This window comes from Protopterus annectens, chromosome 4.part1 (assembly GCF_019279795.1).
Source record: "Protopterus annectens isolate FY-2018-M chromosome 4.part1, PAN1.0, whole genome shotgun sequence".
Taxonomy (NCBI): domain Eukaryota; kingdom Metazoa; phylum Chordata; order Ceratodontiformes; family Protopteridae; genus Protopterus; species Protopterus annectens.
This window is the reverse complement of record NC_056734.1, coordinates 747,928,976-747,945,003: the sequence shown is the minus strand read 5'-3', so window position 1 is coordinate 747,945,003 and position 16,028 is coordinate 747,928,976. Positions and strand designations below refer to the sequence as shown.

Genomic DNA, 16,028 nt, shown 5'->3' with positions numbered 1-16,028 from the left:
TTTATACATAACTGCTGCCTGTACAATCCACTAAATTGCACATGTGCTTTCTCTTTAGTAACTTCCACCTCTGTAAAATCTTGATATGTGTATATATATATATATATATATATATATACATTCAACTACTGTAACTACTCTGTCTTTGACCAGAAGTTAGTATAATGCAATGTGAGCAAATGGTACTAAGCTAACTGCCCTTGTGAGCCATTTTAAGCTTAGCCAATTATCCTTGTGAGACTCAAACCCTGCACCTTGTGTTTGTAAAGCAAACACCTTAACCATTAGGCCACTTAGTACCCTCTGTTCAATAAAGCCCTACCTAACTCATGAAGCAAGAAAACATATTGCTTATACATACCTACTTCTAGCCCTTCTCTAAGGAGTTCCAGTTCTCATCAACCTTCAGTCTTTTCAATCTCTCATACCTGAGCAGTGCTGTCACAAAATAGCTAAATTTGTCACTAACTTGCCCCACCGGGCTCATCACTACATTCTCCTAAAACAACTCCGTTAGACCAAGCTTCCTCACTGCCTGGTCTTCACCCAACTAGTGATCACTCATACCCTCATCCTCACACAGGAAAAATGGTGAAGCCTAGTCCAGCTTCTTCTGCAGGATAATTCCAAGAGAATTCTCCACTCGAGATAAGCATTTACCCAACATAACTAGGTCCAACAACCCTGGAGGAGGTTCATTATTCTCACATTGCGTCTCAAAATGATGGAACTTTCTATTTGCATGAAGATAGCAAACAAACTTAAATTCTTTAAAATCAAGCCAAACAACACACGATTGACAACTGGTCCGGCTCATGGTCCATCCCTTACTTATACTTTACTACTATCTCTCACTGTCCATTGTTTACCCTGACCATAGCTGCAGCTCTTAGGCTCTGGGAAGAAATATACATATATATATATATATATATATATACATATATATATATATATATTATATATATATATATATATATATATATATGATATATATATATATATACATATATATATATATATATTCAATGTTACAATGAATTTGCTTTGTAAATTGCAATGTAGCTGCACTATATTTAATGCTACAATATATGTCTTATTGCTATTTGCTCAGTATATCAGTTTCAAAGATGGCTCTCTGTGAGCTTTTCTTCCCAGGCCTCCACTGAAAATGGACTCTGCACAATCAGACTGTCCCAGCAAACAAGCGTAAATAAGTACATAAATAAATCGATCAGTAATGCTATGTTTTTGTCTGCCATATATTTAGTAATGATTTGGATAAAAAAAAAAAAAAAAAAGCAGTAAGTGCGTAACGTTTATATATTATAACCTTAATTAAAGCAAAAAAAAAAAATGAGATAGATGCCTCTTTAAAATGTTGCAATTATTTTGCTGAAGCTTCAGAAATGAATAACAAATCAAATTCTTTATTTATGACCTGAAAAGAACTCTGAAACAAAATATGATTTTCCCCGAGTTAGACCAAGTACTCAATTCTGAAAAGTTGCTGTAATGTGTACAAAAAGTATACTCCTTGCAGTATTCATTAGTGGTACAGAATCAGTTCTATCGATGGCCATGCTAAATGGTAGTGAGGCATTTCAGGAGGCAGGCATATGCTAATTAGCTGTGTGCCTCTCCTTGGAGCTGCTTAAAGGAAGGCAGCTATGCAGCATTGCCTGTGTGTGTAACTTAGTGTGGCCACTCCTGAGTGCTCATACTAATGAATATAGTCAAAAGGCCATGTTCATCCATTATACTAGTGGTAAGTGCTGGAATAGTGTTAGGGGGTGTGTGAGTTTGTGAAAGTGAGGATCTACATGTGTGAGTGCGTGTTTGCATAGCACATCACAGTAGGTGGGTTAGTGAGGGGCAAGGTTAGCTGTGTGTGTGTGTGTGTGTGTGTGTGTGTGTGTGTGTGTGTGTGTGTGTGTGTGTGTGTGTGTGTGTGTGTGTGTGTGTGTGTGTGTGTGTGTGTGTGTGTGCATGTGCGAGTGTGTGCTTGTGTAGATGGATAATGGGGTTGGGCTGGTTGACATACTTCTACAGATCCTAGTCTAACTAGCAAAACCAGCAACATTGGGTCAGGAGAAACACTAGCCACCAAGGATAAATCTAAAGATATGGGTTGGGGAGAACACTAATCACCAGGACTAATTTAATTACAACAGAAAATGTGGTGCAGAGAAGTACTAGACACCAGGGATACAATAAGTTGCATACCTTAAATGCATGAAAAGGAATTCCAACTCTGTACCATCCCAATGTGCATATTAGCTCTCTACACCACTACTAGACACTAGGCTTATAATATAAAATAGAATAATGCCTTCAAAATTCATAAAGTAAAAAGGCTTTGAACCCTGCACCCTTGTTGCAAGAAAAAGCTCAGCATTATCCTGCTGTACTAACTGAACAGTAAGAGTATTTTTTTACTAGCATATAATTCGTGTCTCTGGTATTATTAAATGCTTGCAACAGTTCAGGTCTTACAAGGGAGAGGGACAGAGGACATTTGGCATACCACTTAACCTCAGAGCAATAAATAAACATAAAACCAAAATTATGGTGGAACAAAGTCAATAGTATAAGAACTTTTACACTACCAGGCTGTACTAAAGGATATGAAGTGTGAAACTCTAATGTATGGCATTAATGACTGATGTAATTATTTGTTATTTATGAAGGCAGGAAAAAGGTGACATTGAGGATATTGTCACTATATATGACAGATATGGGATATATGGCATATTTGTATGTGTGTTTTTGTGTGTGTACGTCTGTGCACATTTGTGGATGTCTGCATTGTTTGTTTGACACTGAATGTTGGAGGGTGCTTTGCTAACATGATGCATCAACCACTGCTACAAAGTGCCACAAGTAAGTGGTGGTCCGTACTTGTCATAATTAATGATGATTCAGCGACATGCAAATTAGCTGATATTGAGGTCTTTCTTCATTGCGACTAAAGTGTCTCTGAATCACAGAATACCAAATTGCAGAAACAGGGCCTTTATACCACAGATCTTAAAGTAAGCAATTGGGTACTTTCTGAATCCCAAGAAAAAAATATTTTACTATATCACATGCAAAGTAAACTGGATTATTTTGCATGATACAGACTTCAATTTGCGGACAGTATTGCTTGCACAAACATTTTAAATGGTTCATGCTATTGCAACTAATACTGAAACACATATCATATGTGGTACCTTTTGTTGGTGCAATGTAGGTTTTACTGAAATCTGGGCTTTCAGGCTAGCAGGGAACCTTTGTCAAGAGTTAATAATACCGGCTAGTCTGAAAATTCAGGTTACTGTAAAACCTATGTTGCTGCAATAAATGGTACCACATCACCTCTTTGTTCCATTATTTTCTAGTGCTCTTTTTTCACAGTGCTAATTCTTCAAGCAGGATGTTTCTGTCAATCATCACACTTTCTAGGTGAAAATATTTCCTTATCTCTCCCACACCATTTGTGTTGTACTGTTATATTGTGTTGATATGTAACTGTTAAAGCTTGAGTCTATAGTTTATCTATACTCAGTAGAGTTATGCTAACAATAATTGTTTTTCTCCCCAAATTAGACATAATAATGTGCTAGTCATTTATTCATATTTAATGCACAATGTACCCTATTCAAGGTCATACAGGAGTTGGAACCTATCCTTACAAGATATGTAAGATATGCAACCAGTGATGGATAGAATGCCAATCTGTCACTGTAATATGGTTTTATTGCTGTCAAAATCAATACTCATCAATGCAGTATCAACTGGGCTGGAATCTTACAAAAATAGCTGCACTATGTTAGAATGTATAGTTCAAAACATGATGACCATATGCTTGTATATTTACCTTCCATGGCTCAAACTTAGAAGTGTTTGCACAGGTTCTATTAAAAAATGGTCCCTTTAGATGCTTGCAAGAGATCATATCATGCAAAGCATTTGCCAAAGCATAAATTGCATTGTAGGTACGGCTGGCAAGAGCAGAAGTAGAACTGTCAAATACAGACACATCAGGTTTGTCTATCATTTCCAAACCGGTGCAGACCTTTATTCCACTGGTAATTTCTATGCCTCCTATCATTGTATCATTTGTAGGCCATTTACATCCAAATGCCTTCTCCCAGAAGGATTTAATGAAAATGTCATCTGGATATATGGATGGTTGGAGATGATTAACAAAGTCAAGGAATCCATCCATTACAGCCAGGTGATAAGAAAGACCAATGGTGCCATTGATTGTTTCCTGCATATTTTTATTTAGTGCATCTGTAGCAGTTAAACATGAATTGCTAATAATCCATACTTTATTAGTAATGTTGTGCGCAGCAAATTCTTGCAAGATTGGAATTGTGTTTTTCTTACTAACATATAGAACAATTACTTTTGTTGTTGACCTTTTTATAATCTGAATTATTTGAAAAAGTTTTTTTCGGTCATAGCTTTGTGGTATGGTTTCCATGAACTCAATACAACCACCAGCAAGCATTACATACTTTCTAAGGCTTTCACTTCCTAGTTGTCCATAGTCATCATCAGAACTGATAATTCCTATCCAAGTCCAATGGAAATGCATAACCAGTTGGGCATTCCCCAGAGACAAAAAGTTGAAATTTGAGACAGACCGCAGAAAGGAAGGGAATTCAATCTTATTGCTGAGAGAAGAAACTGATGCTCCATGACTTATCTGTGTAGAACAAAAATAATAAAATACCTGCAATCCATTTAGAGTATGGCTTTATTAAAATAATTACAGCCCGTTTAAATAATATGGCTATCTCTGCTGTTGGTTTTAATATTTTGTCAGCTGGATTGAATATTGCAAAATTACACAGTATCTATCTTATTGCTTGTTAAAACATTTTTATTTTTCAATTTTTGCAGAATGAGTTCCAAATCATATTAGTAATATAATCTAGTAAAATGATTGTGAGATGAAAGATAAAAAAAGGGGGAAAAAACTTGTGGTTGGTCAACAAACAAAAAAGTTATTAATACATTGAATTCATATTTGCCATATTTTTAAAGAAAAAGCAGTTATGTAAAGTACAAAATAAACATGCATGTGTTTCTTCTTTTATGCTACATGAATTCATTTCAACGAGCAATTAAAAAAAAAAAAGTCCTGGGAATTCATTAATGTTGAGTCTATGTCATGCAGAATGTAACACCATTGGTCATGTTAGTACAATGAGCAGCATTGCTAATCAAATATGCAATAATCCAAGTCACATAGCACAACAAGGAGTCTTACACAAACCCATGTTGTGGTAAGCAAGTGCACAACCCATATGTGTGTGTACAATGTAAACAAAAGGGTGTGCATGAGAATACAGAGATTCAGAATCAAGTGTGCATGCAGTCAACAGCATCAGATAAGGAAACAAGGAGTATGTGAGAAAGGGAAAGACTAGCAACAAACAGACAATGAAGAATGATAATGGTATATAGTTCAGTGAATTAAATCATAGAAATGTTCAAGATTACAGACAATGTCATTCACATTAACAGTCATTAAATGTTCAGCATGAAAAACTGTTGTAGGACAATGTTGGTATGTGTTATCCACTAGCGGGTCTACTTCGGTAGACTGAATTTACACTTACCTGAATTGCAGAGATGACAACACTGAAATTGCAATAAGCTGAACCATTACATTACCAAAGCTTTTACAGGGAAAGAAGACACTTGGCGAACAATTAACAAAATAACATATCGAAGTATGTCAAACGCACCAACCCCTAACTAAATGTATCAATTCAGGGATGGCACTACAGTGGAGAAAAGGGCAAATTTCCCCATGTTGGCCAAGTGTCTCTGTTCCCTGTAAAAAATATCGGTAATGTTCAGGTTTGGTTTATCACATGTTCGGTGTTGTCATCTCTGGAATACGCAATTTGGATAAGTATAAATTTCACTGGTACATCTCTCAAGCTGTCAGTACAGGAACTCTGGACAAATACACATATAATTATGTGAACAAATGCACAGACTTAAAATCTTGTATATGAACATAAGAACACCTATGAAAGGGTCACAGCCAATCAGAATTAATCATGGCACATCTATGTATTAAGTCATCATTGTCTAGTAATAATTGTTTCATACACTCCTTCAGTATATATCAGTAGGGACTGGAAAGCCAGCCTAGTCACAATTGCAGGACATGTGCATTAGCTAATGCTACAACAGTTGTGAGAAATCACACATTTGAGGGATGTGTGATGAAATTATTGGAAACTGACCAGGGAATTGATCATTGTGCAACAGACAACAGTAATCGTTGGATAACAATACTCATCATACCTTACAGACAGCTGAAGTATCACATCAGGATTACATTTCTTCACAGACCTGTATCATTCTTTTTGTCCATCATGCATCAAATGTATGTTACATATGTGATAAGTCAAAAGAGCCATGTGGTCAAATGCAAATAATCAGCAGTTTTCACCAAAGGATGGGGAATGAGAAGTAATATTTTCTACTTTTAAATACTGATGTCTCTCTGTGTTAACATTCACACAAAGGACGATACAGAACATGTATTATTAAGCTGGAAATGTTTACAAGGAACTACAGCACTTAGGGGATCAAAACCACACAAACATAAAAAATAAATAAATAAATAAATAAATAAATAAATAAATCAATAAATAAAATAGCACACATCACATCTGTTTTTCCTTTTTTTCTTTTACACACTCGTGCAATGTACAAACTGTTTGCTGAGAACACCTGCATAATTAACTTATAGTCTGCTGTAGACCTGTATATTACCTGCTGACTCCACATAGAAAATCAAAACAGAGTTGTTAAATGGGTCATAGTTGTAGATTGCCACCTGCAGGATGTTATGATGCATATGGCCTCCCTTAAAACTGAGTACAACAGTTTAAGGATAGAAACAGCCTAACTGTGTATATGTTACCCCTAAGTACAACTGTATATCACATCTGTTGAGTAAGCCAGTCATGCTAGTTAATATTTTCTCATTCCCTAATACTAGGTACATGTTGCTGGATTCAAACATCTGCCTAACTCACTACATTCTCTAGACCTCCGTGCTTACTTCTGATGCCTCAGAGAATGTCATATTACAATTGTCAGAAAGCACACAGTTGAAGGATAATGTGAGCAGGGTGTTAGGGTGCTGTGAAGCATATGGCCAACTTGGATAAAAAGTATATATACTTGCGCAAATTTTATGCCTGAACTCAGAATTATACATATCACACATGTTGAGTGAGCCATTCCTGCTTCTTACTATTTTCTTGCACACTTACATTGGGTACATCTTGCCAGATTTGAACACCTGCCTATTTCATACTGCATTCTTTAGACCTGTGTACTAACTGCTGATGCTGCACAGAAAGTCATAGAACAGTTATCAGAAAAGTGCAGAGCTGAAGTGTCAACTTGAGCAAGATGTTGGAATTGGGTTCCCTTAAAATGGAGTACAACAGTTGATGGATTAAAACTCTCTACCGGTCTAAATGTTACCCCAAAATAGAATTATACATATCACATCTGTTGAGTAAGTCAGTCCTGACTGCTTCCATTTTCTTGTACTGTCATACTTACGCACAAATTGTCAGATTTAAACACCTGCTTACCTTACTCAACATTCTCTAGACTTGTCAAAAAGTAAAAATGAGAAATACAACCAATGGTACACAGCAGAGGTAGCTCCAAGTCATAGTTTAATGTATAGAATAACACACAGATGAGCACTTTCGCATATAGCTTCTTCAGATCAAAAAACAGAATAAAGCACTAGCTACTTATAGTACAAACTCAATAGTGCATCCAATCAGTGAAAAAGGCATTTTCAGGTTGCTAGGTACTTAGAACTAATAATTAATCACCAGCACTTCTTAAAGTCAACCTGGAAATATAATGCTTTAAGCCAAGGTAAAAGCAAGTTAAAAACAGAAGTGCATATGTATGCAGACCAACCATATACAAAACATATAAAACTTAGTATATGTAAAATCTGCAATGTCTATAGTGTTAAAATTAATAATAATATTATTTATTATATAATATTAAAAACATATGTATGATGTAAAACTGTGAATTAAATGACTAAGGACTATCTCTGTATATATGTAAATATCTCTCATGTCTCTAGAGACTAAATATTATTCAAATATCAGTAGAAACAATAAGTATAGCTTAATGTATAATAACTAAATAATGTATAGACTCACATCACAATATATTAGGGTTAACATTCAAATGCAGCAAATTTATAGCTAAACACAACAGATAATATGGTCTAAGACACCAAAGACTAGATAGAAAGAGGTTATCTCTTATTTAGGGGGCTATCTCTCAATGCTGGTTGTATTGAGACATGTTCATTTAGGCCAGGGGAATAATGAGCCCCTAGTCTAAAGATTCACTTCATTTCTGCTTGGTACATTTTTTTGACCAAATCACCCATTCTATCATCTAGGTTTAATTGAAATCATGTCCATCACCAAATGTGTTCATATGCTTTGCTACTGCACTGTAATTCAGACCCCTCCATGCGCAATATAAATTACCTTGTATCCGCTCCCTCAAATGTCTGTTACTCTTGCCAACATAGAAGCTTTTGCAGGCTATACAATGTGCTAAGTAAACTAAATCTTTATTGTTACAGTCTGTTGTTGGAAGATGTGTAAAAGGCTTATCATAGACAGGATGTATGTATCTCGCCGATTCATCAATATAGTTGCAAAAAAAGCAACTATTACACTTGGCAGTATGTGGTGCTACATTCTCAGTCTTCATAACAGAATTGCATTGGGAAAAATACAGTTTTTGTCATATAGATGTTTTATTTTTATAACCAAATTTAGGTCTATCACCCACCACCCTGGAGATCTCTGTATTGGTTCCTAGGATGGGCCAGTGTCTAAGTATAATCTCCCTGATGTTCTTCTCATCACATGAAAATGCAAGGCTAAGAAATGGAATGAAATCCTTGGCCTTGTTATCCACATGTTGTGATGTTAGAGGTTGGGAAAAATACATTTTCCCTCTAGTTTGCCTACATTTCCTAGTGTTTTGTTGTGCATACTGTAACTCATCATCATGGTACCCTCTAAATATAAAGTCAGCATATATCTGATCTAGTCCTACTTCAAAATGTTGGTCATTACTATGTAGGCGACTTATCCTCAGATTCTGTCCTTTCAAGACATTACGAAAAACATGGCCAGGGTGCATACTGTTACGATGTACATACGTAGGTCTATAGCATTCCTTTTTGAAAAGTTTAGTCTCAATGCTATTGTATGCACTCTTAACTAACAAAATATCCAAGAACTATATTTTCACCTCTGAGTATTTGAATGTAAATTTCAAGAAGCTGCTGCTTGTATTCAAGCCTTCAACAAATCAGTGTAGTTGTAATAAATCACCTGTCCATAAAAAAACAGGTAATCTACAAATTGTCTATAGAAGGGCACATATGATGTGTAATAATCAGAGTTGTACATAACATCATCCTCCCAACTTGACATAAACAGATTGGCATAGCTACTGGCACATGAAGTGCTACACCAGAGGTCTGCAGGTAGTACTTCTCGTCAAAGGTGAATGCATTGTTCTCCAACACCATTTCCATCAGTAGGCATAAAAAATCTATATGTCTAGAATCATATGTGCTCTTATTCAATAGAACCTGTTTAATCTTCTGTATGCTGTCATAGTTCGGTATGCAAGTAAATAAGGATGTAACATCCACGGTGATCAACAATCCCATATCTCTATCTCCATTTTCCTCTACAAAAGCATGTAGGTCTTGCAGAAAATGCTTAGTATTCACTAGCACATTTGCAATGGGATAAAATGGGTTTAAATTGCTTGTTGAGGTATATAGATATAGGCTCGGTAAGCCACCCACTCCCTGCAACAGTTGGTCTAAAAGGGGGGCATAGCACATCCTTATGTATTTTGGGTAAACCATTGAGAATTGGTACTCTTGGATGTTCAACTAAAAATAGTTATAAAGCTCACTAGTCAGCAAATAATTCTCTAAACATTCTGTAAGCGAATTTATAATGCTCTCACTTATTTTCAAAACATCATTCCTATCAATCACTTTGTAGGTATTGACATCATCAAGCATATGATTAATACTTTCAATATAAAAGTGTCTGTCCATCACAACTATTTGACCACCTTTATTAGCAGGTCTAATTGAAATGTTATTATCATTTTGTAACTCACTCAATGCATGTTCTTCACTTTTGGATAAGTTAACAAAGCCCTTTCTTCTCTTATTATTATTCAATAACTCATAAATGTCTCTCTCACACATCTTAAAGGTTTCAATTGTTGGGTGTTGTTGAGGTACAAACACGCTGGGTTTTTTAAAAGTAGTTGGGCCACTGTTGTCATTCTCAGCTGTGTTATAGTACAGTGTCTTTAAGCTAACATTCCTAGCAAACATTCTTAAGTCAGTCAGAGTTTCAGAAATATCAGCAGATTGAGCGGGTATAAAGGACAAGACTTTATTCAGCACCTGTATTTCATTGTCAGTTAAGTTTCTGCTGGAGATATTCCATATTAAATCCTTCAATCCTGTTTCCACATTGAGGTCAAGGTGTTCATGCCCGACTCAAACCATAAAAACCTCCGTTTGTTCCATGATCGATTCTCCAGGCCTTCTACGGATCGCTTCCTGTTCTGTTGGTAAGGCAGTGGCAGGTTGGAAAAAACCTGTGTCTGTACTCCTTCAACTTCTTTCCTTTGCACTACAGGTTCTTTAACAGCTGTCAGGCTTCCTTCATTTGGAACTCCTGCATTGGACGAAACATACAGAAGCATTAGGGACTTCCTTTACTGCAATTACTCTCTCAGTATGATTAGAGATGGAGTTGGATGAAGTGGGTATCACCACATAGCTAAGTGATTGAGTTATGATAGGACCATTACTATCAGAAGCAGCATTTACATTTCTCTAGACTTGTGTTCTAACTGCTGATGTAGCAGAGGATGTCATATCACAGTTTTCAGAAAGCACACAATTGATGTGTCAACTTGAAAAGGATGTTGGAATCTATATGTCCACTTTTAAAAGGGAATTCAGCAGTTGATGGATTACAACCATCAACGTGTGTAAATGTTACCCCAAGTAGAATTGTACATATCACATCTCCTATGAAAATAAACGTGCAAACTGTTACCCAAAGGTCCACACCAACAGAGCCAAAAGTAATTAGGCAAAATCAGCAAGATAGGACCACCACGGCTCTAAAATCCAGTATTAATTTATTCACAGAAGTAGAACAGGATAAGAACTTTCACGTGAACAACTCACACTTCATGAGATCTTACAAAAGAACAAACAACACAGTTTAAATACCAGTGTATCACATCAATTAATTAAAATAACTGGCAACAATTAATCAATTTAAATAGAGCCAAATAAAACAAATTAAAACAACAATAGCTAAAAAAGGCTTTAAAGTGCAAGGCATAGGAAACTATCAACCAAAAACGGTTTCCTTATTAACTTAATAACAAATTAATTTATCCACTTGGTCATTTAAGAGACCATGCCTCCAGTGCAGGTTTTATGCTAATGCAGTTATTGAGCCCAGGATGAATATGGGCATGTAATCTCAGAATTCATTTCAACTCAGTGGACTCCAGATGATTATTTAAGTTACCCCCTCTCTTATTGTTATGTACAAGCTGTAAGACCATGAAGCTAAAACTATATAAATTAAAAACTGCAACATGCTTTGCTAAGCCATTCTGAAAGTGCATGTTCTTAGTATCATAGAGATGATTATATATCATATCTTTCAACCTCCTAGAGGTCTTACCAACATAGAAGCAATCACAGCACTTACAGCTAGCAAGGTACACTAGATTGCTGCTATCGCAGGTGGCATTAAACCTGGGAGAAAACTTGAAATCCAGAACAGGGTGACTGAAAAACTGTGTCATGGATATCACATTACACATGTTACAGTGTCCACAAGGAAGGGTGCCAAGTCTTGAATCCCTTAAACTCATAACATCACCAACATATTTGGTTTTGTCATTGCACAAAAGTCGTTTCAAATTTAAGCTGTTTCTATAGACAAAACATGGTCCCTCCCCAACTATGCTGGCTGTAATACGATCCACAGTAAGTACATGCCAATTACGTCTGACAATGTCCGTCATACCCGCAATGTCATTGGCATAGGTTGTTGTAAAACAAAGCCTATTTCCCCTGTAATGTTTACTTATACCACACCCTGATAATCTCAAATTCTCAAAAACTTCATTCCTAGCTCTATCTAATATGGACTTACTATAGCCCCTATCATTAAACAAATGATCTAGAAGATCCACTTGATCTTTCAAGTCATTGGGGTCCTTACATATTATTTTAACCCTATGATATTGCCCTTTGACTATATTGGAAAAAACAAACCTGGGATCCATACTACCAAACTCCAAAAGACTATTCTTCCAACAAGGCTTTCGATAGAGACTAGTAGTTATTGTGCCAGAATCATTCTTGCACAAAGTGACATCTAAAAAGTCTACACTAGTCATAGAAGATGCCATTGTGAATTTCAGAAAGTCAGTTGTAGATTCTAAGTAATGGATAAACTCACATAGATCAGAATATTCCCCATCCCAAAACAAGAGAATATCATCAACAAACCGCCTATACAGGCGAACATGCGAGTAATAAGTACTGTCAAACAAAAACCTCTTCTCCCAACAATAAACAACTAAATTAGCATAAGAATTTGCATGGGGTGCCCATGGTGACACCCCATTGCTGCAAATAAAGTTGACCATCAGACATAAAAACATTGTTAGAAAGAACCATGTCCAACAAGGTACATAACAATATCACATCATTGTTTCCCATTAGGTCTGTATCATTTAACATCTCCCTAATAGCTTCTAGGCTGTATTCATTAGGTATGGATGTAAGTGAATTTCTTACATTGAGTGTTACCAATATACAACCAGGGGGCAAAACTTCTCTAGTGTATATATCTATATTATCTAACAACTGAATGGTATCCTTCAGAATAGTAGGGATTGCTTTCACTATAGGTCCCAATTTTTTCTCTGTAAACAGACATAGTTTCAGTCACCCATCAACCACCTTCAACAATAGGCCTCATAGGGGGTGAGCTCAGAGATTTATGCACTTTCGGTAGGCCCTTAATGTGTGGGATAAAAGGATGTTCAACACACAAATAACCATATAATTCAAAATCAATTTGCCTGCATATTAATAGATCATATAAATTATCCTGAACCTGTTTAACTAATTTCATAAACTGTACAACATCTAAGACAACATAGGTTTCTATGTCTTGTAACAACTCATACATAGCACTGACATAATCAGTATGATTCATGAGCACAATCCCCCCACCTTTGTCAGCCGGTCTAATCATCAGATCAGCATTATTCTGTAGAGACAAGAAAGCCTCCCTTTGGCCAGCATTACAATTAAAATAGGAGCATCTACGTGCATTCTTATTATAGAATCGCTCATATACATCCCTCTCACAGGTTTTTATAAAACAATCAACATGTGCTGGTAATATAGGATTATACGAACTCTTGTGTCTCAATGAGCAACCCTGTCCAGTACATTCAGTGGTGTCTTTCAAATGTGTTAGCTTCAGTGCAACACTATGCCCAAACATCCTCAAATCTGTAAGCAAAACAGTCACATCCATACCTATTGAAGGGACAAAAGACAACCCTTTGTCCAACCAAGAAGACTCAGCAAAGGTTAGAATGTGATTAGATAGATTAAATACTAAACTGCTCATCTCCTGGTTTGCTGATGCATGTTGCTGCCTTCCCCTGAATACTTCCTCTTGCATCAGCCCTGACTGCTAGACCTCATTTGGGATGTTGTAAGTGCCTTCACTGGCAATGGCAAAAAATGCTCCATGTTCAGCAATGATAACACCTTGGGTCTAGCACCAGGGTCAGAAGCAGAATTATGCAAAGCCTGCTGATTGTGTGGAGGCATCTGACCCTGTGTCAGGCCAGGTGAAAGTTCCAAATGCTCAACCAAAACATTGCTATTGGCAACAGTTACCAGCTCAGTCAAGACAGAGGTAAGAGCCGACACCGGCTGAGAAGCCGGTAAATTATGCTAATCACCATTGCCAACCAGGAACCAAGCTTACATGGCGAGTAGTAGTATCCACCTCAACATTAATAATAGTGTTATTCCTTGGCCAAACAAAGACATTACCAAGGCTAAAATCTTTAAAATCATGTTGTAATTTATGTTGCTTAGTTTGTTGTAACCTACTACTGTACAATGAAACATTCATGTAGGTATTTGCTAACATGTCCATACATACGTCACTCTTATAACTGCAAGACAGATCTTTATGTAAAGCCTCCACCTTTTTATTTAATTCTTCCTCAATGGGGCCAAAGTACTCAATCAACAACTTCATGTATTTATACCCCAGTTCAATGTTCAGTTGTTGCCACCTTTTTAACAACTCGGGATGGGTGTCCCCATATGTCGCATACACAACACCCTCATCCCACGTGGAACAACATGAAAGTGAATACTGTCTTCCAAATGCCGATGCTGCCAAACCAGCCTTTGTAATTTGTATAAATCATTTTCAAGCTCTTTTAACAGAGCACTAAACTCTTGAATATTATCAACAGTACCTGTGGGCAAAGATCCAGGTGGATGCTCCAAATCCAAATTCAGTAGGGGATTATTCTGCTGCATAAAAATATTATTCCATTTCGTCTGTATATCCATTCTCAAAGGATTATAATCCAACTCCAAAGATGTTGTTTCGGCCATTTTACATATCACACATATCACATCTCCTAAGTAAGCCAGTCTGGCCTGTTATTATTCTCTTACACACTTATACAAGGTGCATATTGCTGGGTTTGAACACCTGCCTAACTCAACCTACATTCTCTAGACATGTACTAATTTCTGTGTCTCCACACAGGAACTCATAAAACAGTTTTCAGAAAGCACATAATTGATGGTATAACTTGACTAGGGTGTTGGAATGCATGTGGCCTCCAAAAGGGAGTACAATACTTTAAGAATCAAAATCCTGTACCTGTGTAAATGCTAACACTAAGCTGAACTGTTCATCTCACATCTGTTAAATTAGTCAGTCCTACCTGTTACCAGTTACTTTTAATACTCATTCTAATTAAACGCTGCTGGAAACTAACACCTGCCTACCTTACTCTACATTCTCTAGCCTTATGCATTTACTGCTAATGCCATAGGAGAAGTCATAGAACAGTCACTAGAAAACATATAGTTGAAGGGATAATATGAGCATGGTGTCTGAATACAGATGGCCTCCCTTAAAAGGAAGTGCACTACGTGGAGATCAAAACACTTTCCCTGTTAAGATTGCCAGGGTGGCATAGAGGAATAAAGCCCCAACTATAGTCCAAATGACATGAGTTCGATTAGCTGCTTGGGTGACTGACATAGTGCAGGAAGGGATGGGCATGCACATCCCAGGTGGGAGGGCATTTTTTATGAGGTTCCCTTAGGAGAGGCATGGTACAAAGAGGGGAGGTTCCCTTGAACCTATTAAAGTAATGAGCGAAGCATGGCATATAAAAAAAAATCCCTAGGACAGAAGAGGAGATGGCTGAGCCCCAGGGACAGCCTTAGGATCCATAACTGGTTTGAGTGGTACTGGAGTAAGTCCAGGGGAGTCAGAGGTAAAGCTGGCAGACCCATCATGGGCATAGGGCACCTGTGGCTGGACAAATTGCATGATGTTCCAATGGAGATCAAAGAAACAAAAGCCGACACCTGTATAAATGCTATCAGTAAATCAAATTGTACACATCATATCTGTTGAGTAAGACAGTCCTTCCCGTGACTGTTTTCTTTCTTTTACACACTCATACTAGGTGGATACTGCTGGACTCAAACATCTGCCTACCTCACTGTACTGTCTCTAGGGCTATGTAATAATTGCTGCTACTACAGGAGAAGTCATATAACAGCTCTCAGAATGCAC

General features: G+C 36.9%; 1 protein-coding gene across 1 annotated transcript in view; it reads right to left on the bottom strand.

Moving 5' to 3' along the window:
• The window catches only part of LOC122801291 (extracellular calcium-sensing receptor-like), a 186,830-nt gene that overhangs the window by 156,970 nt on the left and 13,832 nt on the right, over positions 1–16,028 (bottom strand). The window contains exons 2-4 of the mRNA XM_044070838.1: positions 10,631–10,805; positions 5,616–5,637; positions 3,860–4,696 (exon numbers count right to left, since the gene is read on the bottom strand). Coding sequence (XP_043926773.1) covers positions 3,860–4,696; positions 5,616–5,637; positions 10,631–10,805 — 1,034 coding nt within the window. The remainder of the gene's footprint in view (positions 1–3,859; positions 4,697–5,615; positions 5,638–10,630; positions 10,806–16,028) is intronic.